The sequence below is a fragment of the Gallinula chloropus genome (genome assembly GCF_964237585.1).
Source record: "Gallinula chloropus genome assembly, chromosome: Z".
Taxonomy (NCBI): domain Eukaryota; kingdom Metazoa; phylum Chordata; class Aves; order Gruiformes; family Rallidae; genus Gallinula; species Gallinula chloropus.
The window spans coordinates 76,071,143-76,097,976 of NC_140089.1; the positions used below are offsets into that span (position 1 = coordinate 76,071,143).

General features: G+C 36.2%; 1 protein-coding gene across 2 annotated transcripts in view; it reads right to left on the reverse strand.

Moving 5' to 3' along the window:
- Nucleotides 1–26,834, reverse strand: part of NIPBL (NIPBL cohesin loading factor) — a 91,820-nt gene that overhangs the window by 32,906 nt on the left and 32,080 nt on the right. The window contains exons 9-18 of one of the 2 annotated variants that reach the window (XM_084277870.1): nucleotides 19,932–20,639; nucleotides 14,838–15,635; nucleotides 9,348–9,530; nucleotides 5,763–5,960; nucleotides 5,506–5,577; nucleotides 5,331–5,420; nucleotides 4,039–4,142; nucleotides 2,512–2,598; nucleotides 874–1,105; nucleotides 92–243 (exon numbers count right to left, since the gene is read on the reverse strand). In XM_084277870.1, coding sequence (XP_084133996.1) covers nucleotides 92–243; nucleotides 874–1,105; nucleotides 2,512–2,598; nucleotides 4,039–4,142; nucleotides 5,331–5,420; nucleotides 5,506–5,577; nucleotides 5,763–5,960; nucleotides 9,348–9,530; nucleotides 14,838–15,635; nucleotides 19,932–20,639 — 2,624 coding nt within the window. Of the gene's footprint in view, nucleotides 1–91; nucleotides 244–873; nucleotides 1,106–2,511; nucleotides 2,599–4,038; nucleotides 4,143–5,330; nucleotides 5,421–5,505; nucleotides 5,578–5,762; nucleotides 5,961–9,347; nucleotides 9,531–14,837; nucleotides 15,636–19,891; nucleotides 20,640–26,834 lie in introns of both variants that reach the window. The other variant, XM_084277871.1, reaches the window with a different exon arrangement.

Consider the following 26,834-nt stretch of genomic DNA (forward strand, 5'->3'; position numbering starts at 1 on the left):
TGTACTGATTTCACTGAGACATTCGTACTTTACATTCTCTCTGTGAAAAGAAAACCAAACATTCTCAGACAGAAATTCTGATAAAGCTTACCTGAAGAATAGTTGTATCAGTAAGAAGTTGTATCTCCAATAACTCTGACAGGCTGCTGACAATGTCACAAACTTTGTTATACAACATCACTATCACTCTTTGTTTGTGGGTGGAACACTTGGCACGTTTTGCTTTTGAACTTAAAACACCACCTGGAAAATAGAAATTATTCTCATTGATTTTTCGATATTTCATACCAAATATTTGAAAAATGATCTTCCTCAGCACGTGTCCCCAAATAACCGTAAATCTACTATTGCTTTGTAAAAGCAATGACTTACAGCAAAGAAACTGTAAAGCAAAAATTTCACATGAATGTTTCTTAGTTGTTCTAAATACTGGAGCTAAGGTTTTAAAAACATTTCTTGAAGCTGGACAGCTACATCTATAGCTATGTCTTTGACAACAAAACTCTAAGTGCTAAATATTAAGTTAAAAATCTAACTATAAAATTACTTATTTCTACATAAAACTACAGACTTAAAATGCCTTACCTCAATACTTTACATTGACGTAATTGCAGTAAACAAGGATACTGTATGACTAAATTATTCAGAGTATACATTTCATTCTTTTTTTTTTTTTACTTTTCACCACCCTCAAACTAATAAAAAGTGTTAATTCAGGATGCTGTACATGATATGGAAGACCTATTAGTCTAAGAGTTGCACATAAAAAATCTTACTCCAAAAAGTGCTATCCCATGCGTCATTATACATTAAATGACATTTTTAATGTGGAAGAATTTTTCTTTAAAAATTTAAAATTTTTAGCATACTAACCACCGTGAGGATCCACTCTATAGACAGGATCATACTGAGGATAGAGAGTGTTCTGCAAGTGAAATTTTGTGTATTGTATAACTCTTTCTATTACGTCCTCAATATATACAGCTTTAGGCATGTTTGGTGAAGTCATAATATTGATAGCAGTAAGACAAGCATCAGCAGATTTTGTCACTCTTTCCATAATAAGATCTCTCCATAATCTTTCCTCATCTTCAGTGTCATTGTTCTGTAACAGGAAAGAAAAATGGAATAGCGTGAACAAGTCATACTTTCATCCTTACAAAGTAAAATTCTCACTGTATTCTTCTGCTAGAACACAAAGAAGCTTCCCGTGTAACATTGGGAAACACTATGAGGACAGACTGACCCGTAGTCGTCTACTTAAGACTGATTTACCTCAAGCAAAACCTAAACTCTTTCATGTAGTGTTTTCTTCAATGGCCTGTGCACACCAGTTGATCTGCCTGGTTTTGCCACTAGAGGGAATTCTTACACAAAAAGACACATGAAACTTTTAAGTACTTGTACAACTTTCTCTGCTTCACAGACCAACCCATCTATAATGAATGGATTTACTTAAACACTGTAATTACATTATTCATGGAAAAAAAATGTAAAGTTTTCATAGCTTTTCTGGTACAGATATAGCCTACAGAGAAAATCTTCCCTGCCTGTATGACACCAGTTTAACACAGTTGACTTTCCTTATAAATATAAAAGTTCTAAAACAGTATGTATGTTGTAAAATGAATATAAATCTCCAAATCACGAGATCCCTGTAAATTTCATGCACAGAATAACTTTAAGTAATTTTTTTCTTACACAAATGAGATTTAAAAAACCTCCAAGTAGTTTTAAATATTTTCTGACATTTTTGCTCAGAACTGTTATACACTGAAACTTTGAAAACTCTATAATTGATTAAAGTACTTAGGTACAAATAACGTGTCTCTGGTTGCCATTTGCAAGTTCAAATGTAAATAATTACGCTCTGTTTTGCAGATCAAGGCGGTTTTTTTTCTGTTAGCACTCAAGAACTCTGTCTCTCTAGAATATTGACCAGAGAGTGGAGAAACAAATAAATAAATAAGTGAAAACTCCAAACTTTTATAAAATCTCCAAATCCTCACGCATTTTCAGGTATATTGGGGGAAAAAAATATTAAAGTTCCTGGTGATTTTATGTTGACAACTTTAACTTTGCAGTGTAAGAACAGACCTAAACAAAGCACTTCCTCCTGTCTTAATGCTCAGAAGGATACTCTATATGGAAGCTGCAGTACTTCTTTCACTGCATAAGGGATGTTTTACGGAAACATAGCAAAGTAGCAAAGAAATGTCTAAGAGTGCAAATTACACCAGTTATTATTAATATTTCACGATGAAACTAATACTTAAAATGGAAGCAAAAGAACACTCAAGTCCTCACATTATACCTAATAATTATCAGTAATATAGAAAAATGTACTGTAAAAACAATCAACTTAATTTTTCTTCAAATAATAAAATTCATCAATGTCATTCATATACAGAAATTCCTTTCACACACAATACTTGAAACCATCACTAAATACGACTTAAGTGAAGAAAATATTCTACACACTGTTGTGAAATTATGTAATTGGAAACTCACATGGTTAAGTAATGTAGACAGCTTTGATCCATCTTGAATATTCTTCTCCAAAATATTCAGAACTTTTACTGTTTTATCTGTTGAGAGCTAAAACACGAAAAGAAATATATCAAACAAATGCAGGAACACAAAGGATTCCAAATTGGTGAAAAGAATATCTATGGATGAAAGACAGAATTTGCTACAGAATCTGAAACACATAAGATTGTAAGCAATTTGAGATAAGGATTGGATCTGGACTTCTACGGTATCTGACACTGCATAATTGAGAATGCTGATAATATAACTTCACTAGGTGAACTAGACTCTCAGATTGCATTTTCAACCAGCAAAATCCAAAAAAATACATTCAAAACTGCATACCGGATGTTAATGTGCTATAGTTACTTACTTTTATAGTTATTACAGAAATCAAATCCAAGTATCAATCACAAATTTTAACTATAGAAGTGTATTAGAAGAAACTCCAAATTCCATGAACAAAGAAAAATAAAACTCCCTGATACTTGAGAGCTAATAAGAAGGAAATGTGTTCTTACTATTAGCAGTAAGAACTAGCAAGTTGCAAAAAGAAACTTTAACATATTCTACATATTATTTAGTTTAACTCGAGAAGAACCAGTTTCTTTCATCCAGATACTATGGCCATTCACCTTTAGAAACAACAAAATTCTGATTTTATGTATGTTAGAAAAATCAGGAACAGAAGTTAAGGATCAGAATTATCTGGAAAGAGAAACAAGTTGACAAGCTACAAAGAAAGGCAGGGAAATTAAAGTGCAGGAAAAAAAAAATCTAAATTTTAGATTAAGGAAAACCCTTCAGAGTGACTGTCATAATAAGAGGGTTCACTGTCACTTTATTAACACAGTAAGTGGTCATGAGCAGGGTTAGATTTTAACATAAGCCAGAAGTTCCAGGAAGAGCGTTGTTTCCAAAAGTGTGATACACTTTGCACCGACAAAGTACCCTTAAACTTAAGACTATGTTGAAGAAACTGCAATATGCAGTTTACAGATTAATCTTATATCATCTGGGCTGTTAAATCTAAGTTTGAAAGGCCTTTTTGGAGAGATGGAGGAAGCAGGCAATTCAGTGTTATTCTGACTGGACACGATACATTTACACCACACTGATGCCAGATACCAGAACGGCTGGATTATTTTTTTTCTTGGCCAGAAGGCTGTGATTTATGGTGGCTGCTCAACACCAACTGTATCAAAACAGGAAAGCCTGTATGTTGATGTGCTTTTGTGGAAGTAATTATTTTGGATTTTGCTGCTCAAGCATGGGTATTGTTGGCATATACACAGAGAAGGACCATTTGACAAAGATGTCTCAGCTTGAGAGACAGTAATGGTTAAGATATGATAACTTTTTATGACTTGCAACTAAGTCAGCAGAAGTACAACTTTTCACAGTATCTGTCATGTGCACCTGAAGAGGATGGCATGTTATTACAGAGCACACAAGTTTTATGTTCATCAAAATTTTATGTTTAAAAAGTTACAGATTGTGAACATGTACCTTATCCATAATGCCCATTGCCTTGATTTTTGCAGATTCACTACCCAACTCACTAAGTTGATGTTTTCCCAGTAGCAACTCCTGTGGAATCTCATCATCATCACCTTTAAAAAAAAATTAACCATCATATTTCAAATTAGACTTAATAGAAATCAGTATTTTACAGCCAATATGAAAATGACAACTGAAGAAAAAGATCTGTTTTTCTGAATGAATAGTACGTAACACTTTCAAATAGTTAGCATCTAATATTCCATCTAATGAAGACCAAGGACTTTTAGTTTTGTTGTAACTACAGTTTCTTGCTAAATGGTATTTCAGAACCAGTCATATTTAACAGCTTAACATGAGGCATCCATTTCTGAAGGTGACAAACCAAACTTTTTTAAGATAGCAAAACCCATTTATTGCAGTTCCGCTATCACTATAAATAAAACAAATATTAAATGATCGTAGTCCTAATTCTAAAGTTCAAATCTGGGGAAGGGCAACAGATGAAAAACATGTACGAAACCCAGTACCTTGGGATACACTACATTTTCATCAGGTTTACCCTTAGAAAAAAACACCATAGCGTTACCAGAAACAGAAAGAACCAATGACTTCACTTCTAAGTCCAAGGTTGTATACACTATGGTTTTAAAACCTTTAGTGGTGTGTTCATTATGCTCCTCTCCTTGTAATAATCCTGTGGCAAAGGTGATAGGAAAAAGTAACAAACACTATTATGTGTTTCAATAGAATGTCACCCTGGTCAACCTGAAATACTAATACTACTCAACCAGAGGGTAAACTGGCTGGGTTTCCACTGGAATGGGTAAGAAGCATACAGTGACTCTGTGTCAGCCATAATTACATAAGGACTCTGCTGCTTGAATTAAGTAAGTTCTGTTGACTCAAACGCAGGAAAAGATGCAAAATTACGTGCCTCAGACAATACTGCAAGAGAACCATCTCACATTGTTGTTTATAAAGGTAAGTTTGAAAGAAGGTAACACCTTAATGACAGAACAAAGAGATAACTTTTCCATTCCAGGGAACTACAATTTATCTCATGATGATTTATACCCCTTTTTGAGGCTGCAGGAAGGCAGAAAAAGATCTTCCTAGAGCAGCCAGTGAAATTGGACAGGTGAAGACCACTGCTCAAGATGAAAGCTACTTAAATGAAGTATGCCCTAGCATGCATCACAGGCAGATACATTACAAAAAGGAGACCGAAAATACTGATACACGATTTTTGTGTTGCATTTCTAACTGGGAAAGCATTTTGAAAATTTGTGAGGCATTACCAAAAGCTGTAAAATCCATGTCTTCCAAATTTTCCAAAATATTCTCTACTGAAGCAGTAAACCTTTTGAAAGTCGAAGAATCCATCATTTCTGGAGAAAAAAGAAATTTATAAAGAATAATTTTATATCCAAAACAGAAAATCCACACTGTAGAAAATAAATCTTCTAAAATTACCTTCAGGTGTTAATTTAGGTTCATAAGCTTTCCTCTTCTTTTGTTTTTCTTTTTTCTTCATTTTTCTAGCCACTAATTAAAGATAATAAAGAGTGAAACAAATACTTTCTCAGAAACAGAATAAAGAATTATTTACAGTTCTTACACTTGCATTCAATACTACATGTAAAGATGTTTATTTTAAAACCATTAAAATACACTATATTATAGTGTATTTTATTATAGAATAAAAATGATTTTTAAAAATTATCAGTTACCCTCACTGAGGCTAGGGGGAGGAGAATAATCATCCATATCAGAGTCATTGGGACTGCGATTACGGTAACGGCCACTACTAGAAGTCCTCCTTCCTTCATGGTAATGACCACTTCTCTTATGGTCACCAGAAGTTCTTCTGTCATGTTCTTCATACTCCCAAGCTTCATCTCTGTCCTTTTTGTGTCTTTTACGAGAAGCTAGAAATTAAAAGCATTTTTATTAGAAGAACAAATAATACTTTCAATAGCTCAAAATTCAACACTTTTCAACATTTAAAAGGCATATAGTTGTGGCAGTTGGGAATATGGTTTAGTGGCTAGACTTGATCTTAAAGGTTTTTTCCCACCTAAATGACGCTATCATTCTATGACTTGCATGTTAAACACTATAGTAGAGCTTTTTTGTGAAATGATTGAATACTCTAAAACTATTCTATAAAATTCTGTTATGGCATTATTCTTACAATTTTGAATTACAAGAACATCATGCCTGAAACTGGCAAAGGCACCAGCAAACATTAAAAAAATCCAAATTCAAGGCATTTACCCTTTAAATATAGTGGGGGGGAAGTTTCATCCTTTCATAAAAGAGCATTTGAAAATGTAAATTGTGACTATTACTGGGTGTACATATTCCAATTCAGTGATTGCTCTGCCCATCTAAATCAGCAATTCTAATGAGATTTGTAATGTTAGTTGCTTAAAGATACTCTGTTTTGCCCACAAAACTAAAATTTTGTCATTGTATATGCTGTAAGAATTTCAGTATGGAAGAGAAAGCTGGAGTCACAATTCTGGGCCAGAGATAAAGTCAATACCACAGAAGGTTATTACAACTCGTTTTCAGTCAGGACCAAAAAGCCCAGCAGAAGTGAATGATGACTAAACTGGGAAAAATATTTTATACATAAGCAGAGATTTGGTGGAAATAAAGTGGGGGAGTGAAACAGGGAGTTCTCTGTTGTTTTCAAATATCTTACATCTGTGTGTCTCCACCAAAATCTCCTGAAGTTTAGAGATATGACTGTAAAGAACTGGAGCTGAACTGACCTGAGTTGTTCTTTCCACAATCCCAGTTTACTAGAAGTACAGGAAGTTAGCAAGATATAATCACACCTGGTATACAAACCAGGATACAATCAATAGTCTGCCCTGGCTCAGAATTAATTAAATAAAACCCCCATTAAGCCTTAGGCAATACTAATGCTCTACACTGCACCCTAGATAGCTCCTAGTTCTGAAAACGCAGTACAAAGCTTCTGCACAGAGGTGGTTCAAGTCTTTAAGGTAATAACTCTTAAGCTTTGAGCTGAGCTGCTTCTGGATCAGCTTTGCTTATATGGAGTCACTAATCTTCATGATGCCTGAGTGACTAACACACTCTACAATGTTTGAGAGTTAACTGTGATTGAAGAAATGGACAGCCATCTTGAATACCTGCAGAGAGTGTTTCAAAGAAGAAAGGAAGTGTGTTGGAGGAAAAGACTTTACACATCTTAACCAATTCTTTCTCCCCCATGAGCCAGTATTTTGTGGAGAGGCAGATATAATCTGTCACCACAGTTTTTAAATCATCAGTATCAACTGAAGCTCTGTAGGAGGAATTCTGACCCCAGCTACATCTCCATAAGAAAAGTAATTTTGAATATTGATTTCCCAGAGAATTTTAAATTGACCAGTTTATCAATGCTGCATGGCAAAACAGCCAGTAGTACAGTTGTGCTGGCTCTGCAAGGCAAATAAAATAAATATGGGAACAGCTGTGTACAATCAGTGCTCTATATTTTGAAGTAGATAAAATTGACTAAACATTTAAGTATTAATAAATTTCAAGGGTTGTTAATCGATTTTATACATATATTTGGAATATAACCCCCTAATTTTCTTCTGACTTCTATGAAACATTTATGCAATAACACATTTGGCAATTATTGTATAAGAATGATGTAATGAATTTTTAATTTCTTATCACTTAATGGAATTGCCCCTTTTCATAAGACACTCAAAGAAATTTCTCTCCTTTTGAATCTAACACTATTTCGTATTTTTAAAAAGTCAGTTCTAGAAAACCAAAAGAATTCTGAAATAAAGATTTGTAACAATGCAAACTTATTCAGTGTACTTGTCACAAATCTTTCGCTATCTTGATCACTCTGTGTCATTTTAACTCTATTCAGTTCCACAGTATCCTCTGAGACATGATATTTATTTTAAAACCAGATGCCCTCACTGTATTGCTTAGAATTATGTCCAGATCTCAAGTGGATATAATGAACCTAGAATAACTTAAAGCATATAATGACCGTGAAAAGTTTCCCTTAATTTGCTTTACTTCGTATTTAAGAATCACAACACTGTGTCTAATAGGTAAAGTATATGAAATTCTTGACAATTCTCTCCATTCCCAACCAACTGAAATTATTTTGCTTTACTTATTTTTTTAATTCACTGCTCCAGATTATTGTCATCATTAACAGGTGACATGATACAGTAAACCAAGAATGTAAAATCCTGAATGAAGCAAATCATCACTACTTCTTTACCATAACCAAGACTTACTACAAACTACATCAAGATCTTATACTCACTCAAAGCAACATTATTCAGTTATAATGAAAAGAAAAAGCAACAAACAAAAGGATATTCTTTTCTGCTTCTCTGATAAAGATCGGATGTATTGCTATAGCTTTTATGTGTGTATCAGCACTGTGTACCTGTTGGATGAGAACTTGAAACAATTAAATATCAACAAATAAATCTTTATCTTTTGGACCCAAAGAAAGATTAAAAGCAAAACTCTATGTTTTAAAAAAAATCAGTAGGATGTTTATGTAAGCAAAGATGGAAAGAGTATCAACTTGAGAAAAAAAATTACAAGCAAGATCTCTTCTCAGGTTAACAGCAACAGATGCTTCTGTACCCCTGCACGTGCAGCACAGCTAAGACTGGTTCACTCTGTTTTAATAGTTTCTTTTCAGTGTTGACTAACTGAACTACCATAACTAACAGTACTCTTCATTAGGAAGTCACTTCCTAACTTAGTGGCATTTTTGGGCCCTTTGGAACTTTATCCGACTGCACAGCAGAATTCTAACTACAAACTTCCTCATTTCCCGGAAACACCTGGGCAGTAAGAGTCACTCACTTTATCACATCAGAAAAACTTGAGGGGGCTTTTCTTCTCACTAAAACAAAGAATTATTTAAAATCTAATTACTCAAAGTCTTATTTGCATACATTTGTATGCAAGTGTTTTGTGCCAATTTAGAGGATCTTTTCCTTAATCTCACTGGCAAAAAATGTTTCATAGTACAACTGAAAAAAAACCAAACAACTCTAAGCAGTGGCTTGCCATAAGGTAGTTACGAAGCGAAATGTAACAACTAGTTGTTTCTCATTTTGAATGACAAATTGAAATAACTTTTCTTCTCAAAAAACCCAAAACTTCTTGGTCAAGTAGTTGTCTGGACAGCAAACTTGTTTTCATACATTTAAGGTAGCCAAATTTTTTAAAAAAGGTGTCTTTTTGTAAAACCAAAATATTAGCTTTCTTTAGCAGTAGGAACAGAATGATGTACTACTTACATTCAAAAGCTTCTTCACTGTCATTGTCTTCGTCAGAACTGATTTCAGCATATTTTGGTTTCTCATTAACTGTGCTACGTTTGCGCTTGTTCATTTTCACACGTTCACAAAGCGGCATGGTAGATTCAATTTCTGCCACGAGCTCAGGAGGCAACTCCTTTAACACTGACTGATCTATGCTGCCTATTAATGGAGAGTAAGAAGAGCAAATGTGAACCTGAATATAAAATAAGGGCCCAATACTACAGTCCTTTCTCAGAAACGGCTTACAGTATATCCATTAATAACACCACCATTAGATATACCTAGATGTTTTTCACATCCCTTTTTAAACTTGCATTGATGTTCACACTACAATTAGAAATGAACAAAATAAACTTCATACAGATATTCAATAAAACATATTGTCAGGCATATGAATATACAGAAATGCAAACTGGTCAGTTTCCTTTGTAGAAATATATCCCTGCACTACTTCCACAAACAGTCTTAATTCAGTTCATCCTCTGAATTTAACAGGTCTTCTGCCAGTGTAGGTAAATTAAAGATTTGCTGTGCTTCATTAACAGTTGAATTCATTTTCATCCATATTATTCCATGTACACAAGACAGTAACCTCCTCTTCTCCGATCTGCAGCAGAACCTCTGGGGTTTTATCCTTAAATGCAATCCACACCTTTGACAGCCCAACTTTTGCTTCAGATTTTTTTTCTTACCAGTAGTTTTCTAATGCAATGCAGATTTTTGCTTGATTTTGTTGCCTAGAGTCACCTTTCCAGGATCAGAGAGGCCATTCCTGCTATAAAAACTGAAAGCAGTACTAATAAACTCCATTACCTACTCAGTAATTATTTATCTTTGCTTTCCAAACTACAAAACATAGTATAGTTTATAATTTGGTGTCATTTCCTGTGAACTAACAAGCCATCAAAGACATTTAGAAACCTAAACTCCAAATTGCTACTTCCATAACTGTAACACAGACAGTTAATATGGTAGAACTAATCCATATGAATTGCTTAAATGTTTACTTTTAAAATAGTTGTGACATCAATATGGCTTGTTTGCACATACATCTCTTGTAGCCAATGAATGAGTGCATGAAGAAAAACTGCCCTGAAGTTCATTTCAAAGTTGAGGTTTATGTTAATTAACTCTTTTGCTTAAATAAGCTACCCATAAATATAGTCTTTTATATTTCTGTGTGCTAATAGTTTGTAATAAGCAAAAGAAACAGCAGTTAATGCAATTTCATATTTGCAATCTCTCTATATAGCCTATGTTTTAAAAAGCAACTTTTTGCAATTATCAAGATATTATATAAAAGAACACTGAACAGTCTAATAGGGAAAAGCGTCACTTGTTTGGGGTGAGGATACAAATCTTAGCACCTCTCAGTGTTCTTGAATTTCTACTCCAATTAACTGCCATCCTCATTTTGACATTAGAAATTAAAACCCACAGACTGCAGCTCTCCCTCCTTTTTTTGCCACAGAAGACATTTCCTGCTACTGGACTCTTCTTATTTTGCTGTTAAGTATTATGTCCAGCCTTGCTGTTATTCCACAGATACCAAGCTCACCTTCCTTGTATTTCCTCTTTAAGTATTTGATAAATGTTCCTCCCTTATGTATCATGACCTTATTGTCTTTCTCACATGATTTTGGTTCCAGTAACTACACTGATAGCACCTCTTATATCAGACATACATGTAGGAAGGAAAGCAGTTTCTTTCTGGATTAGCTCAAACAGTAAGTTCTCTGCACTCATGCCAGTAAGGTTCTATTTTAGATAAAGAACTAAAAGAAAATGATGGGATTAAAGTACTTCCGTACTTTATAATGATGTTTGGAAAACAAACACTCTTTCAAAACAGTTAAATACTGTTATAGTACAGCACTCAGGCACCACAGGCCATCATTTTTATATATCAGTGTCAGAGAATTGCTTTGGATTTTGCTATCATTCCTTTGGAATATATGCACAGAAATTTAAGCCAACTCTATTTTATTAAAATATTAAGATGTGCAAAACACAGCATGTAACTTTCTGTTACTATTACACTGTGGAATATGAAATTTATGATTGATGCCTTTTCCCAGACACCTGTTCTGATTAATTTAAATACTGTGCCATGGGGTCTCACCTAAGAAAATAGACAGTTAAATCAAATGAAATTAGACCTCGCCAATGGGATCCTGGGATGCATTAGGAAGAGTGTGTCCAGCAGGTCGAAGGAGGTTATCCTCCCCCTCTACTCTGCCTTGGTCAGGCCCCACCTGGAATACTGTGTCCAGTTCTGGGCTCCCTGGTATAAAAAAGACAGAGACCTCCTGGAGAGAGTCCAGAGAAGGGCTACAATGATTAGGGGCCTGGAACATCTCCCGTATGAGGACAGGCTGAGTGAACTGGGACTGTTTAGTCTCAAGAAAAGAAGACTTAGGGGGGACCTAGTTAGTGTTTATAAATATCTTAGACATGGGATGCAGGGGGAATCAGCCATCCCCTTTTCAGTTGTCTGTGGGGACAGGACAAGGGGCAGTGGCTGCAAACTGGAGCACGGGAAATTCCGCACCGACATGCGGAAGAACTTTTTCACAGTGAGGGTGACAGAGCCCTGGGACAGGCTGCCCAGGGAGGTGGTGGAGTCTCCATCTCTGGAGATATTCAAGACCTGTCTGGATACCTATCTGAGTGATATGTCCTAGGGAGCTGCTTTGGCAGGGGGGTTGGACCCAATGATCTTTCAAGGTCCCTTCCAATCCCTACGATTCTGTGATTCTGTGATTTCTCTCCTTATAAAAGAAAAACTCTCATATAAGCAATATAATACAATCAAGATCTTTGCAGAGAAAAAGCAAAAGAAATCTCATGATACACATCTGATCAAAATGAAGTGTTTTCTTCAGTATCATGTACAGATTCTCATCCTTTACCATTGAAAATACTGCATGTAGCTACTCTTGATCTGCTTCTTCAAAGTAACTTAATTGCATAAGCAACAAGAAATGTTGATGTTTTAGCTTTTAACATAAAATACTACAAGAAAGTTGACCAGAAGATAATGAAAACAATATGTATACTTATGTCCTGGTTTTGGTCAAGATGGAGTTAACTTCATTTGTAGCAGCGGATGGAATGCTGTGTTTGAGAGTTAGAATGAAAGCCGTGCTGATAACACCCTGATGGTTTTAGTTGCTGTCAGACAGTCAAGGACTTTCTCAGCTCTTTGTATTTCTCTATTCACGAGAAAGGAGGGGCGAAGCCAGGACAGGTGGCCAAACTGGCCAAAGAGAGTATTCCATGCCAATTACGTCCTGCCTAGGATATCAGGGGGCTGATGGGAGGAAGGCCTTCCCCTGCTCTTTTCCTTTAGGGAGCAGGCAGCTGCGTGGATCTTGGCTCTCAGACGGGGTAAAACCATGACAACTTAAGAACAACAACTAGGTAATCTGAAGAACCAGAAATGTTCTAACTCTTCTCTGTTCATTGGTAATGTTCCCATGGAGCAAAAATAAATGCCAAAGTTGAAATAAACAGTTTAGATATTCTTACACAAAACCAGCTGAAAACATCAATCAACAGAAAACTGAATTCACCAGAAGCAAATGAGAGGCTTTCCTCTATTCGCATTTTCCCAAATTTACTCTTTGTTGAGAAGAAAATTCAAAAAATTAAGCATGTATTTCTGCACATAAGCCAAGAAATAACATCCATATTTAGATCCTTTAAACACATGAACAAGTCTGCATTGCATATTGTAACTGACATCAAGCAAATTGCTGGACCACATTTTTACATATTGCAATGCATGGTTGCAAAAATTACTTATACAAAAAGAGCCTTTCCCAGAAGTAAGAGGAACCTGATCAAGCATCCACATCCATGAAACAAAGGTCATTTCAAGACTTCCAACAAATTGCCATGACAAATTAGACAATAAATTCCTATCAGTTACATGTGCCAAAGTAATTTTTCAAAAATGAGCTCATTAGAAAATATATTCCTAAATCTGCAAACAGACAAAGCATCTTATTTTTGATGAACCAGAGTGCAATGAAACTAGTGGATTTCACCACGGGTATTGTTGCTGCTAAGAACTAGATGTGTAACATATATAGTTCACTCTAACTACCCACAGAAAAGAACAACTACAAGACCAAGAGTTGGATTATTTACCTTAGTGTCAAAGACAAAAGTAGAAAGTAACTAAAGCAGCCTGCAGGCAAAGCCCTGTGCTGAAACAGTCTCCTACTGCATGGTAACCGATCAACGCAACAAAGTGTACCAAGGCTGAAGTCCTGCTGTCTAGTCATACCAGTTTATCCAACATCTACTTCTTAAGAACCAGCACCAAAAAGACAGGTCCCAGAGAGTATCTTCAATGCCCATACAAATCCCAATATATGTTCTGGGATAGAACTGACACATTATACCTAAAAAATCTACACAAGTAGGAGCAATCCATTCCAGTGCAAACCACTGATCTTCCTAGACTACTGCATTTAGTGTGTTACATATAGTTTGGTTTGGATATATTTTTCAATCTGTAAACCTCTTCAGTACAGAAAGGAGAAAAAAATAACCAGGGCAAAACAGACAAAGTGTATATTAAAATGGATCCCCTGCAAACCTAAAATATATTTAAATTTTAATGCCACAAGGGACAGACAGCTCCTCTTCTACTCTAATTAAGCTGAAAAGAGGTATTCACTAATAATTCAGAATAGAAGAAAAGCAGGAAAATTATAGAATTCTTATGAACATGATGCTTATTTTCTAAAATGCCAGTTCAATTTAGAGTTTGAGAGAAGCTTTAACGACCTCAGGTGAGACTTGCTGTAAACTATGATTTTTTTCTCTGAAGTGTGGCATAATTCTCTATAGAATTTTAAAGAAAGTTATGACATACTTGATGTACCTGCTGGTGCATGCACATGCAATATGCTTAGTTGGTTATTAGCCTTCCCACATCCAAATGCAGTTAATAGGAACTCCAAGATTGATTTCAAATTTCAGATTTGTGGAATTAGAGAGATAGTTATTCTGGAAGTAAAATGGAGTGAACTCTAAAATTTACTTGAAGTGTTAACATCCATAAGCTATTTTTGGCAAATAGTTTGTCCTTATAAAAATCCTACAAATGAAGGATTTCAGTAAATGTTTAAAATTGATACGTTCTTTTGTCCACATTTTTTATCTGTAACAAAGTATTTGGGTGTAGCTCTGTTGTGCTAACAAGGAAGTCTAGGAGAGGCAGACTCTCACACAACTCACTGAGCCAAGAGAATCAAGACATATTTTCATCCTGGAATACTCCCTTTCTTGTCATTCCTACCTAGAAGATGAGCACGTACCCGACCACCAGAGGAAAGCATTTAAATTAATTATCAGATGTTTGTGTTTCATTTCTAACTACAGAAGTAGCAAACCTAAACAACAAAGAGTGTACAAGATATAATGAAACTAGTATTAGGGAAAAAATCTTACCTTTATTAGATTTGGATGACTTGTTCTTGTTCTGTTTAAAACAAGAGCCCCTTGATTTATCTTCTCTATCTTTCATAAATTTCTGCACCTCATCCAAAGAAAGCTTTTGAAGGACAACTACCGGCTTAGCTCCTTTATTTAGATCTTCAACTAGCCCAATCTTCTCTACTTTGTCCTTCTGTTCACCTCTAAATTCAGTTTTCCTTGACTCCTGAGTAACATTGCCATCTTTATCCCGCTTGATTTTTGGAATGACAAAATGTTTCAATGCACCAGATCTTGCCCCCAACAAATAACTGGGGAACTCTGCTTTATTGTCAGCATGTGCTTTATTACTATCTACTTTAGTCTTACTACCATCTGTCCTTCGTTCATCCTTGCTGTTAGGTGATTTAAAGCCGAGTTTATCAGATCTTGATTTACTAGAATCTCCTTTACTTTCCTGTTTAATACGAGGGCTGTCAGGTCTTGATTTCTGATCCCCCGGAGAAAACCTTTCCCTTGTTTCACCAGACTCATGTCTATGTCTCCTTTCAAATTTCTCAGGTTTTGAACCATCAGATTTAATACCATGTTTAGAGTCATGTTCATTTTTGTTTGACGATCTCAAATATTCAGGCCTTCTAATCTTGGATGGATCTCCTCTGTATCTCTCTGACTCTCCCCTGTCCTCATATCTTTGTTTAAGGCTATCATGGTCACGCCTTGGTGTATCAGAAACTGAACGCCCATCAGGCCTTTGTTTTGTTGGATCAGATCTACTTTCAGGTTTTATCCTTGAAATATCAGGTTTCATATCTAGATAATGAAGAAGCAGCATTCATATCAGATTACATTATTTTTTTAAAAAACAACAGACTATTTTTAGATGACACTTTAAGACGCACAATGTATTTCTGCACAAATCATGAAAAACATGCGCTCATTTGTCCTGGGACTAAAACTAGCATTACATAGATGATGGTAAATTTGGAAAGGTAATCCTTCAAACATATCCTTTACGAGTTTCTCTCATTTCTCAAATCTGTTTCATACTTTAACAAAAGAAAATGTGTCTTGTTCAGAATGCAGTGACTGTTAGACTGCTAATAGCTCCCATCCCAACACAGCTGATCTGCATAGCTCTAAGCAGCACAGAAGGTATTCACTGAAGCTGTGAAAAGAAAGGACATGAAACATGATCCCCTAACAACATACATTTTCATTAAGAGCAGAATTAAAGGCATTCCATAGGTGTTAAAATGATATGGAAAAAAGTGTTAAAATTCATGCTGAACTGGACAAGACGGGCCACAAACTTCACCGTAAGACCCCATAACAAAAGATACTATGGAAAACATTTCCATAGCTTTCCTCTGTGTGAGGCTGCATCATTCAGAAAAAAGCTCCAGCATCAGGAGACAGATAACTTGTCACTTCTTCTTGAAACTGCCTAAAGTGACTGTTGGAATAATTCAATATGAACAGTTCCATACTAAGGCTACCTCTCCCATTGTATAACAACAAAACTGTCTGTAAAACTTTATGTTACCTGTCTTTTTGCTTTACAATGAAAGGCTCAAATAAAGGTACAATTTTCAAATTTTGAATTTATGGAAACAATACAAAGGGTTTTTTGTAAAGGACTACATTTAGCTTAAAACAAGCCAATTTTACAGAGCTTTTTAATGAATGTGCATCAGTCTCTTAAGACAGAATGTCTAAACTATAATCATGTTTTGAACTGGCTGAACAGCTGAATTAATCCTATTTTAAAATGGATTTCAGATAAACAACAGCAGTGATGTATGTGTCAAAGCCAGGAGAAGACATTTTCTTGGGGGATGGATGGATGGATGGATGGATGGATGGATGGATGGATGGATGGATGGATGGATGGATGGATGGGAAAGCAAAAACAAAGAATGAGAAATACAAGGAAGTAAAATAAAGAACAATAAAGCAAAATATACTACACTACATGAAATACGAATGATGTGGGAAGTGGAATAATGATGCTAAAAAGGCAACACTAGAAAAGATTTGCTACTATCTGTTAAGAAATATATGATGAGTTAAATAAAGTGTTTATGAAAATTACATTTTCTACATTATTAAAATGTTTATAACTAAAAATAGCAGACAGTAAAACAGTAGACACTGTTTCTCTCAACTAGACTGAGGACATTGTGGAAATGGCATGAATATTTTCTATACCAGCCAGAAAAGTACACTTTGGCATATGAAGAGATACCTTTATAAAACATGAAGATTTCAAACATTTGAGTTCACCTAGTTATGTAGCATGGTGTGTGTACCCTAGAAAGTAAGCTACCAGGAAGTTGGGGGAGGAGGGAAGTAATACTAAAAATACACCTGAAATATTTGAAGTTCAAAGACACTTTCTCCAAAACCTGCCTGGCTGAACACACGAAACTTAATTTGTAAGAGAAAGATAGTTACAACATTATTCGTTCCATTGAACCTATTTCTAGTGTCATTGTAAAAACCTTATTCCAGAGACAGCAGCAAAGAGTGATACCAGATTAAAACATCTTCTTTCACTTAACGCCATATCCCAAGTTAATTCAGAGTACACAAGAAATATATGACTGCAGAAGACAAAAGATAACACAAAAAATTGCAGGAAAGTTATAAACCTAACTTTGAAATTAATGTGTTGATCATGTGTGACACAGCTGCTACAGTCATGCCAATCAGTCATTAAATCTTTCGCACATTATCAAAACATTCCACTAAATATCAAAATACAGACTACAAAAAAAGTGATCCAGAAAAATTTTAGAAAGCATACATACAATAAACAAGGGCCCTAAAAATTACTGATTTTCTGCACACAGAATTATGTGAAATCAAAGTCTATCCTGAGAACATTTTCAGTGTTGTCTATCAAGGACATAAAGGTTTCACCTGAAATCTTTAGAAGAAACTGACAACAAAATTGTCATAATTTTGCCCAACTCTTGATACCTATTATTAGAAATGGAAATTTTTGCTCGACTGAACATCAAAAAGGCACAAGGGAAATGTTCCTATTTCCAGGATAACAAGGAAGCTAGTAGAAATAAGTAAAACGCATCCTGAACTATTACGCCTTTTAGAGTTAACACAAAGAGGTTAGTAGATAGAAAATAGGCACAGCACAACAAATTCATTACACAGATAGCACCTCTGTACACATATGCATAAACACAGTCATACATTCACAAAGATGATTTCTACAACTTTTCTTATCAGATTAACTATGTAAGAACACATTTTAATCTTGAATTCAACTTATACCTGGAACTGATTCATAAATCATCCTGCATACAGCTGAAATCCTCTTGCCGCCACTTGACTGGTCTATTTTGAGACATAACTCTATAGACATAACTAAGAAATTTCAATGTTTTAAATACTGAACATTAAAAAAAGAAAGGAACCCTGACCAGATACTAACATTGAGTTCAGAATGTGAAATTATTTACTTCAGTCTGAAAGCAAAGAAGCTAAAATTAGAGAAGCAAGAACAAGTCATCTATGGAAGCGTTACATCTGCAGAACAATCAGATATCAAACCTACAATCTAAAGCCTATTCTGAATGATTTCCTGTCCATATTGCTAATTAAAAATTGCCAGCCAATTGTTTGCCAGTTCCTTTCCTCTTCCCGCATACAGTGGACCCTAGAGAAAATGATGTGTGAATTCTCCTAAAGACAGAACTTTTCTGTAAGTAAGCTTATTGTCACACAGTCTCACGTGTGGTGGCTTCCCCAAGAGTTGTATTTGGAGGGTAAACAAGGCAGATGGGATGTTCTAGCTACATTCTTATTGCCTGTGAAAACACGCCTTTGAAAAACATATTTCAGTTCCAATTAAAAATAGAAAAGAATCTTAGGGCTTTTATACATAGTATTTCCCACCACTCCAGATACATTGATGAAGCCACAGTTGTACCAGTCCTTTATACAGACATGCCGAAGCAAGTTTAAAACAAATACACAACAGTTAATGTTTCCCTGGATAAACTACCAGGTAAACGGATGTACCTGAAGTCCAGTTCAAGACCATTTAAGTGTTCCCACAGTAAGTATTTGCATTAGAGTAAATGTATCATTTCAGGTACCTTTTAGCAAGATTTCTGATTGCAAGCGCACAGATGATTTTCACTTTGTTCCCCAAAATCACCAGAGGAAAGCATTTAAATGAATTATCAGAAGCTTGTGTTTCATTTCTAACTACAGAAGTAGCAAACCTAAACAACAAAGAGTGTACAAGATATAATGAAACTAGTATTAGGGAAAAAATCTTACCTTTATTAGATTTGGATGACTTGTTCTTGTTTTGTTTAAAACAAGAGCCCCTTGATTTATCTTCTCTATCTTTCATAAATTTCTGCACCTCATCCAAAGAAAGCTTTTGAAGGACAACTACCGGCTTAGCTCCTTTATTTAGATCTTCAACCAGCCCAATCTTCTCTACTTTGTCCTTCTGTTCACCTCTAAATTCAGTTTTCCTTGACTCCTGAGTAACATTGCCATCTTTATCCCGCTTGATTTTTGGAATGACAAAATGTTTCAATGCACCAGATCTTGCCCCCAACAAATAACTGGGGAACTCTGCTTTATTGTCAGCATGTGCTTTATTACTATCTACTTTAGTCTTACTACCATCTGTCCTTCGTTCATCCTTGCTGTTAGGTGATTTAAAGCCGAGTTTATCAGATCTTGATTTACTAGAATCTCCTTTACTTTCCTGTTTAATACGAGGGCTGTCAGGTCTTGATTTCTGATCCCCCGGAGAAAACCTTTCCTTTGTTTCACCAGACTCATGTCTATGTCTCCTTTCAAATTTCTCAGGTTTTGAACCATCAGATTTAATACCATGTTTAGAGTCATGTTCATTTTTGTTTGACGATCTCAAATATTCAGGCCTTCTAATCTTGGATGGATCTCCTCTGTATCTCTCTGACTCTCCCCTGTCCTCATATCTTTGTTTAAGGCTATCATGGTCACGCCTTGGTGTATCAGAAACTGAACGCCCATCAGGCCTTTGTTTTGTTGGATCAGATCTACTTTCAGGTTTTATCCTTGAAATATCAGGTTTCATATCTAGTTTATGCCTGGATAGTTCAATTTTCTTATCTGACAATGGTTTACTGGAGTCCCTCCTATTATCATGTCTATGTTTTGGTGTCTCAGGCCTGCCTTCACTCTTCTGTTTTGGTGTTTCAGGCCTCTGTCTTATTTCCTGTTTGCCATTATTTTGTTTTCCCTCGTTTTGTTTCATCTCCATTTGCCTGCTCTCGTTTTGTTTTGATTCTGTCTGTCTGTTCTCATTTTGTTTCATTTCCATTTGTCTGCTTTCATGCTTGCTTTCATGTTTAGCTTCTAAGGATTTGTTCTCATTGTGTCTACTTTCCAACCGTCGGCTCTCGTTTTGCTGAAACTCCATTTGTCTGTTTTCATTTTGCTGAATATCCATCTTCTGACTCTCGAAGTCTGACTTTTTCCTAAAAATCTCAGGAAGGTTTTCAGGTTTAAATTTAAGAACTCCAACAGTGTCTTCTTGGGGAACACACACAAAACCATCATTGTACTGCTTAATTTCTTCAGGTTTTTTGATGGTGTCCAAATCCTGAGTTACTGTTGCCTGAGAGTCTGCTCTTCCTGCTTGCTGCAGATCAATACTAACCATCAACGCCGGCCTCGCACCATTTCCCGTAGAACCTGTCTCCTGAGAAGCTGCTCTATTTCCTCCAGTAGCACCTCCAGCCTCCTGTGGTTTGTTTTCTTGTTTTCGCTTCTTCAGAGGCTTATCTACAAGTTAAAAGAGAAAAATCACAGATTTCACATATATAGTCCAAGCAAGAATGTCCATTCCCCTCCACTCCCACCAATTAATTCTCTTCAGTATGTATGCATGCACACAACAAAATCCACTGACTTGTTAAGCAAGAATTAGCACTAGCTAATACATTTAATGTATTCAGATTTTGATTCATTGCCAGTCTACCACAGGTGCTAATAAATCATTAAAAAAAAATCCTTATGCAAAAATACATAACCAAGCAAAGGCCCTGTATAATTCCCAAGGGAACCATCTAATAAAGAAGCTGGGGAAAAAAAAGTATTTAAAAACCTCAAGCTCATAAATTATGCTTGAAGCAAAAGTCTGCAAAGGCAAAGTTAAGGTGCACCTCCACAACTTCTTTTTGCGGAATACTACTATCAAAGATTCTCTTCTGCAGATTCAGCCTGCTTGAACTAAGCGAGGATCTGCAGTGATTAATACAGAGCTTCTCCCTACTTGTTTCAGTTGGACTTCACACATACTGTAGCCAGGGAACACACAGACAATGAGCAAAAATGATTGTAAAAAGTACTCTAACACTCCACACTTCTTTGGAGCAAAACAGTATACCAAGAGTTGGTGTTTGTGTCATACCATATACATATTTGGTGCGGGGGTCACTACACACTTAAAAGCTTGGTATGTTCCCTTTGCAACCACAATGCCTTTCATGGATAAAATAAGTCACTGATTTTATGTAGTGTCAAAAGCTTGACTCTGCAAAAACGCTTTAAGTTTATATATAGAAAAAAATATCATTAAAACACGGGAAAATAAAGTGAGCCAACCACACACCCTGTTATTTTCTAGTGAAAAAAGCTCATGGAAATATCCAAAAGAGTATGTTCTATTCATTTAAACTGTAATGTATTTATGTAACAGCATGGTACTCAGAATAAATTTCTGCCATGAAAACCAAAACCCTACCTGCACTAAGACTATTCTAATTTCTCAACTATCATTGCATAATTTGTCAAATAAACAGTTTTTCTGTAATCTTGGAATATGACTTTAAGTCTAAGGAATGAGTGAACATAGGTTGGAAATTCTGTTGTACATCTACTGTCAAAAATTTCTAGTTCACAAATGCAATATAAGAAAAATAACTTATTTTGTGCCTAGACTTATAGTGATTTGTCACCAGATCCAATGAGCCAGCTCTCTCTTTTGGGAGCAGGAGAGCCAATGGTAAGGAGGATGCAATCATGGAATAAGGAAATAAGCTTTAAAGGGAGAAAGATAAAAAAAGCAGCCCCCCACCCTCTAAAACTGTAACATATAACTTTTAATTTCTTCCATATTTGTAGAAGACTATTATTTAGAAGGATTAAACCTCCAAAGGATCATCTCCAAAATTTACATTAGAACACAACAACAAGCACGAACCGAGTCAATTCCAGTGACATGTACAGGCTTCTTTCCATATCACCATTCTCAAATCTACTTGCACATCTCTTCCTAAAACTCCAAAATTATGTAAAATATTTAATGGCTGGCAGACAGTTAAAACAGATACAATAAACTCCATGCAGAAACTCAACTGCTGACAAGGAACTTTTCAAAATTACGCAAGAACCTGTAAGAACATCTGCCAAATTTGAGACAAATGATGCAAAATAAATTTGCCAAATCCAAGATGCAGCTTTTTAGCATGGAGACTTTTCTGTACTACAGGAACAGTTGGATTCCTATGAGTACTCATATAGATTAATTTCCCTACTTCACTGATTAAAAAGAATAAAGTTTTTTGAAACCTTCAGGAAGTGACAAAAAAAGTCTCTTTCTTCCTGTGACTCACAGGGGTCTGACTTCACTGAGCTTCATGGCAGGTCTTAAGAATGTCATGAAGTAGAGGCTTATAGGCTAACAGGTTTCAAATTAAATTATTTACAAACAACCAAGTTAATACATATACATTCACACATATGATTACCTCATTTCTCAATTAAAACTCTTTAATTTTTGAAACACAAATTGAGAACCTTGTGTTCTTTGGAGAAAGTCCATCAGCTTTTTTATTTTCATCCAGAAAAGCCAGTCACACTGAGAAAGCCTTGTAAAACTCTGATGGTGGATCTAACAGTAGGTTTTAAAATTTACTGGTATCAGTAATCTGTCCCATTCTTTTAACTGAGGTTATCATGTTTAGCAGAAGGGAACACACATTCACATTTCTGCAACTGCATTTCATCATTCAATACATCAACTTAAGGGACTAGTGAAGATGGCCTGCACTAACCTACCAGCCTGAACATGTCATTTAAAAGCCAAGCAAATGTGTCCCTTTGCTACCTGTACTACTGGAGCAAGGTAGATGGCCTCAAGCTGTGTTGCCTTTAACAGCTGTAGGTGGGTCAACTAAAAGTCACCTTTCAGAGCCTTCACAATGAAGGCTCCGAGATTAAACAACCAAAACAAGTAAAGTAGAACTAATTTTCTCACTTGAGCTTCTCTAACTGACCAGGCTCAAAATGCTACTGCTCTTCATCATCCAAAACATAAAATTCTAAGTTGAGAACACGTAAGTAGATAATCACACCACAATTTGGCACACATATTCTATCTAAATAGAATCATGGAATCATAGAATGGTCTGGGTTGGAAGGGACCCCAAGGATCATAGAGCTCCGACCCCCCTGCCACAGGCAGGGACACCAACCTCCAGGCCTGGATCTACACAAGGCTGCCCAGGGCCCCATCCAACCTGGCCTTGAACACCTCCAGGAACGGGGCATCCACTACTTCTCTGGGCAGCCTGTTCCAGCACCTCACCACTCTTTCTGTAAACACTTCCCCAGAATATCTAATCTAAACCTTCCCTCCTTTAGCTTTAGTCCATTCCTCCTTGTCCTGCCATTATCTGCTCTTTTAAAAAGTTGAATCCCCTCCTGCTTATAAGCTCCCTTCAGGTACTGGAAGGCTGCAATGAGGTCCCCCCGCAGCCTTCTCTTCTCCAGGCTGAACAAGCCCAGCTCCCTCAGCCTCTCTTTGTAGGGCAGGTGCTCCAGCCCTCTAATCATCCTTGTGGCCTCCTCTGAACCCTGTCCAACAGTTCCACATCCTTCTTGTATTGGGGGCCCCAGATCTGGACACAGTACTACAGATGGGGCCTCACGAGGGCAGAGTAGAGAGGGACAATCACCTCCCTGTCCCTGCTGGCCACTCCTGTTCTGATGGAGCCCAGGATACCATTGGCCTTGCGATGCACTTTCTTCATTTCTCCTGACAAACGAATACTGATGTTTTAGTAAATTATTATAACCACAACCTGTTGACATCTTAAATGAGAAGAAAGCAACACCTTCAAAGGCTTTTTTTCCTAAATGGCAAGGCGATTGCAGAGTTACAGATTACTCACAGATTTCTTTGTATTTCCAGTGTATCTTGACGGCTACCCTCAGAACTAGATTTGTTTTGTCTCTATGAGATTTCTCTATCTAGGACAAAAAAAGCTGTCCCAAGTATATGAAAATACAAAGTTGAACTAAGTCATAAGGTACATAGTACCACTATCTTCACCAAGTATAATAAAAAAACTCCACTGAATGAGCACAGAATCTTTTCATATTGCCATGAGAGCTGCAGAAGCCTGAAAGCTGAAATACGCCACTGGGCTTCAGGGGTATATAAATCTTGAATTCACTTTGAAGTATACGAGAATAATCAATACAGATTCAGAGAGGTGATGAGAGAGTAATGACCTTCTGAAAACAAATGTCTTTGTATCTTCTCTTCTACTATCAAACATATACAAGTTTGCACACTTCAATTTTGTTAAGGCATGAGGACACAGGACCCCTTAGAGTTCTGATGAACAGATGAACTTAAGAAGTTTTGCAACATCTATCCAAATAGACTTCATATCCTTCAAGGCATCAGTATCCAAGCTGTATCAATTTCATTCCATACAGTAGAATTTCTTTTATTATCAAGGTCTAGGACTTTGCCAAAATACAAGGCTAATGTTTTTCTTTTAAATCCTGCAGACCTAGATTTAAAGCCTGCCACAGTTCTGACCAATTAAGTGAAATCAGGATCTTCTTACTCCATTCATTAAAAAAAGGAATATGCAGTAAGCCACAGAATAGCTTTCTAAGTATCTTAGAGATAAGGTATCCAAGTTTATTGTTTTCAGAGCCTTCTTTTTAGAAACATTATTCACTCCCTGCCCCCAACGTTGATGCATATAAAATGTATCTACCATTTTGTTCTATTCCTTGAACAAATTTACAACAACAGTTCAAAGCACAGTCTGAACATAGTTACTCTCTTATGTATACATCCCTTAGGCTTGGCAAATTCATGTGTAAGTTCCCTGTATACTGCAGCATGCTCACAAACAGGCAGAACCATTGGTATGCAAAGCAAGGTCATAAGCTACCTTGTTCTAGAAAATAGCACAGATATGCTGTCAAATTAAATGGGTCACTGTGGCACAAGAAACAGTATTACAGATACCACAAGCCTGAAATGGTGAAAAAATATCTGCTGGCTTTCCAAGCAGTTATCTCTCACTAGTCCTTTTATGAACAGTATTGTGGGAGACAGGTTGTGGCCTTCATATTTGGAAAGGAAAAGTATTTTCAGATTTAGAAATGCATTACTTACAAGATAACCTTTGTGCAAAAACATGGAATAACCAGATATTCAAATATATTTCTGATAAAACTTGACAGCCGGTCATAATTCGAACAATATCTACCCTGAAAACAGCTGTGTTTGGAAGCTGAGCAAGTCTTAGGGACAGCAGCTGGATGAGGGATCTGTATTAAAGAAGTATCTGCATTCTTCTATTTAAATGGTACCTTTTCCAAAGCAGCAGCCGGCATACTACTAGAGCTGAAGTCTCCAATGTTACTGCTTTCTTGCTAACCTGATGATTGCCTTCAGTTCCAGGCACAACTCTTTTCAACAAATGAGTGTTGTAGGACGACAGCCTCAAAACTTCTAGAACTGCTTGTGCTAGCAAATGGAATGGGGACTTTTAAAAATCTCTATGAAAAGGTACCAAATCTAAATAATTACCACATGTATGACTGCTACACTTCATTATAGCAGAATGGCAACACTCCAGCCTATTAATACTGTTTCGTGGTCTCTCAAACCCAGACTTTTCTGAATGATCTTGGATGCTCTTGAAGTTAGAGCAGGTAAATCATCACCTCTCCACTTAGACCTTTCAAGGGATTCAATGGACTCTACATACCCAAGACAAGAGAACGTACTCCTCTTCAGAGCCACAATAAGGACTGATTCTCTAATGCTAAATTCTGGACGAAGCATTTAGATGATTCCAGCACTTCAAGCACAGCAATAAAGACTATTTTAAAGCTCTAACGGTCTCCAGAGATTATTGGGATATGCCTCCACTCATCTGAATACCACTTATTTGATTCCTTTAAATCAGCAATAAATAAATTTAGCCAAAATATACCACTCCTAAGCAATTATTCACTGTCAAACCTTCATTTTTTCAACAACATGAGAGACAAGTCTGACAAGGCCAATGACAAACTTATGTTACTTAAACTAACAGTCAGGATTAGGGGTTTTCTACAGGTTAGCAAATAACTAGACATCTAAATAACACGTCTATGTTTACTGACAATTGTTCACTTTTTTGGCTATTTTTTACAGGTCTCAAAGTTGTCCGAGAACCCTGTCCCTGCAGCTAACAACTGTTCCACAGATGACAAGAATCTAAACCAGTCTAATCTGGGTGAAAGGAAAGTTTTAAAATTACTTCAATGGTACTAGTGGATGACCTATTAATGGAGTGAGGGCAAATATCCACTCTTATCTTTCTACTCCTTCAAGAACATTCAGCATTACTGACCACAAGAGTTTGGTCTCACTTGACATCCCTCCAAAACCATATTCCAATAAAGAACTGCACAACCCAAGAGAACTCTTTCTATCAGTACAAGAGATTCCCACAGCATTAGCTCTTCCCCTTAAAGGAGAGACTTAGCAAACATAAGTCAGAAATTTTATTCTCACTGTTGCTGACTTAGAAAAGCATAGGTAAGAAGCTTTAGAGAACAGAATGCAATTCTAAAGTTTCCAAAGTGGAGACCAGAGGGCTTCCAGCTGCTGCAGATTAGACAAATGGATTTCTCAGAATCTGAACAGAAACAACTGCCAATCACAGCAATTGGTTT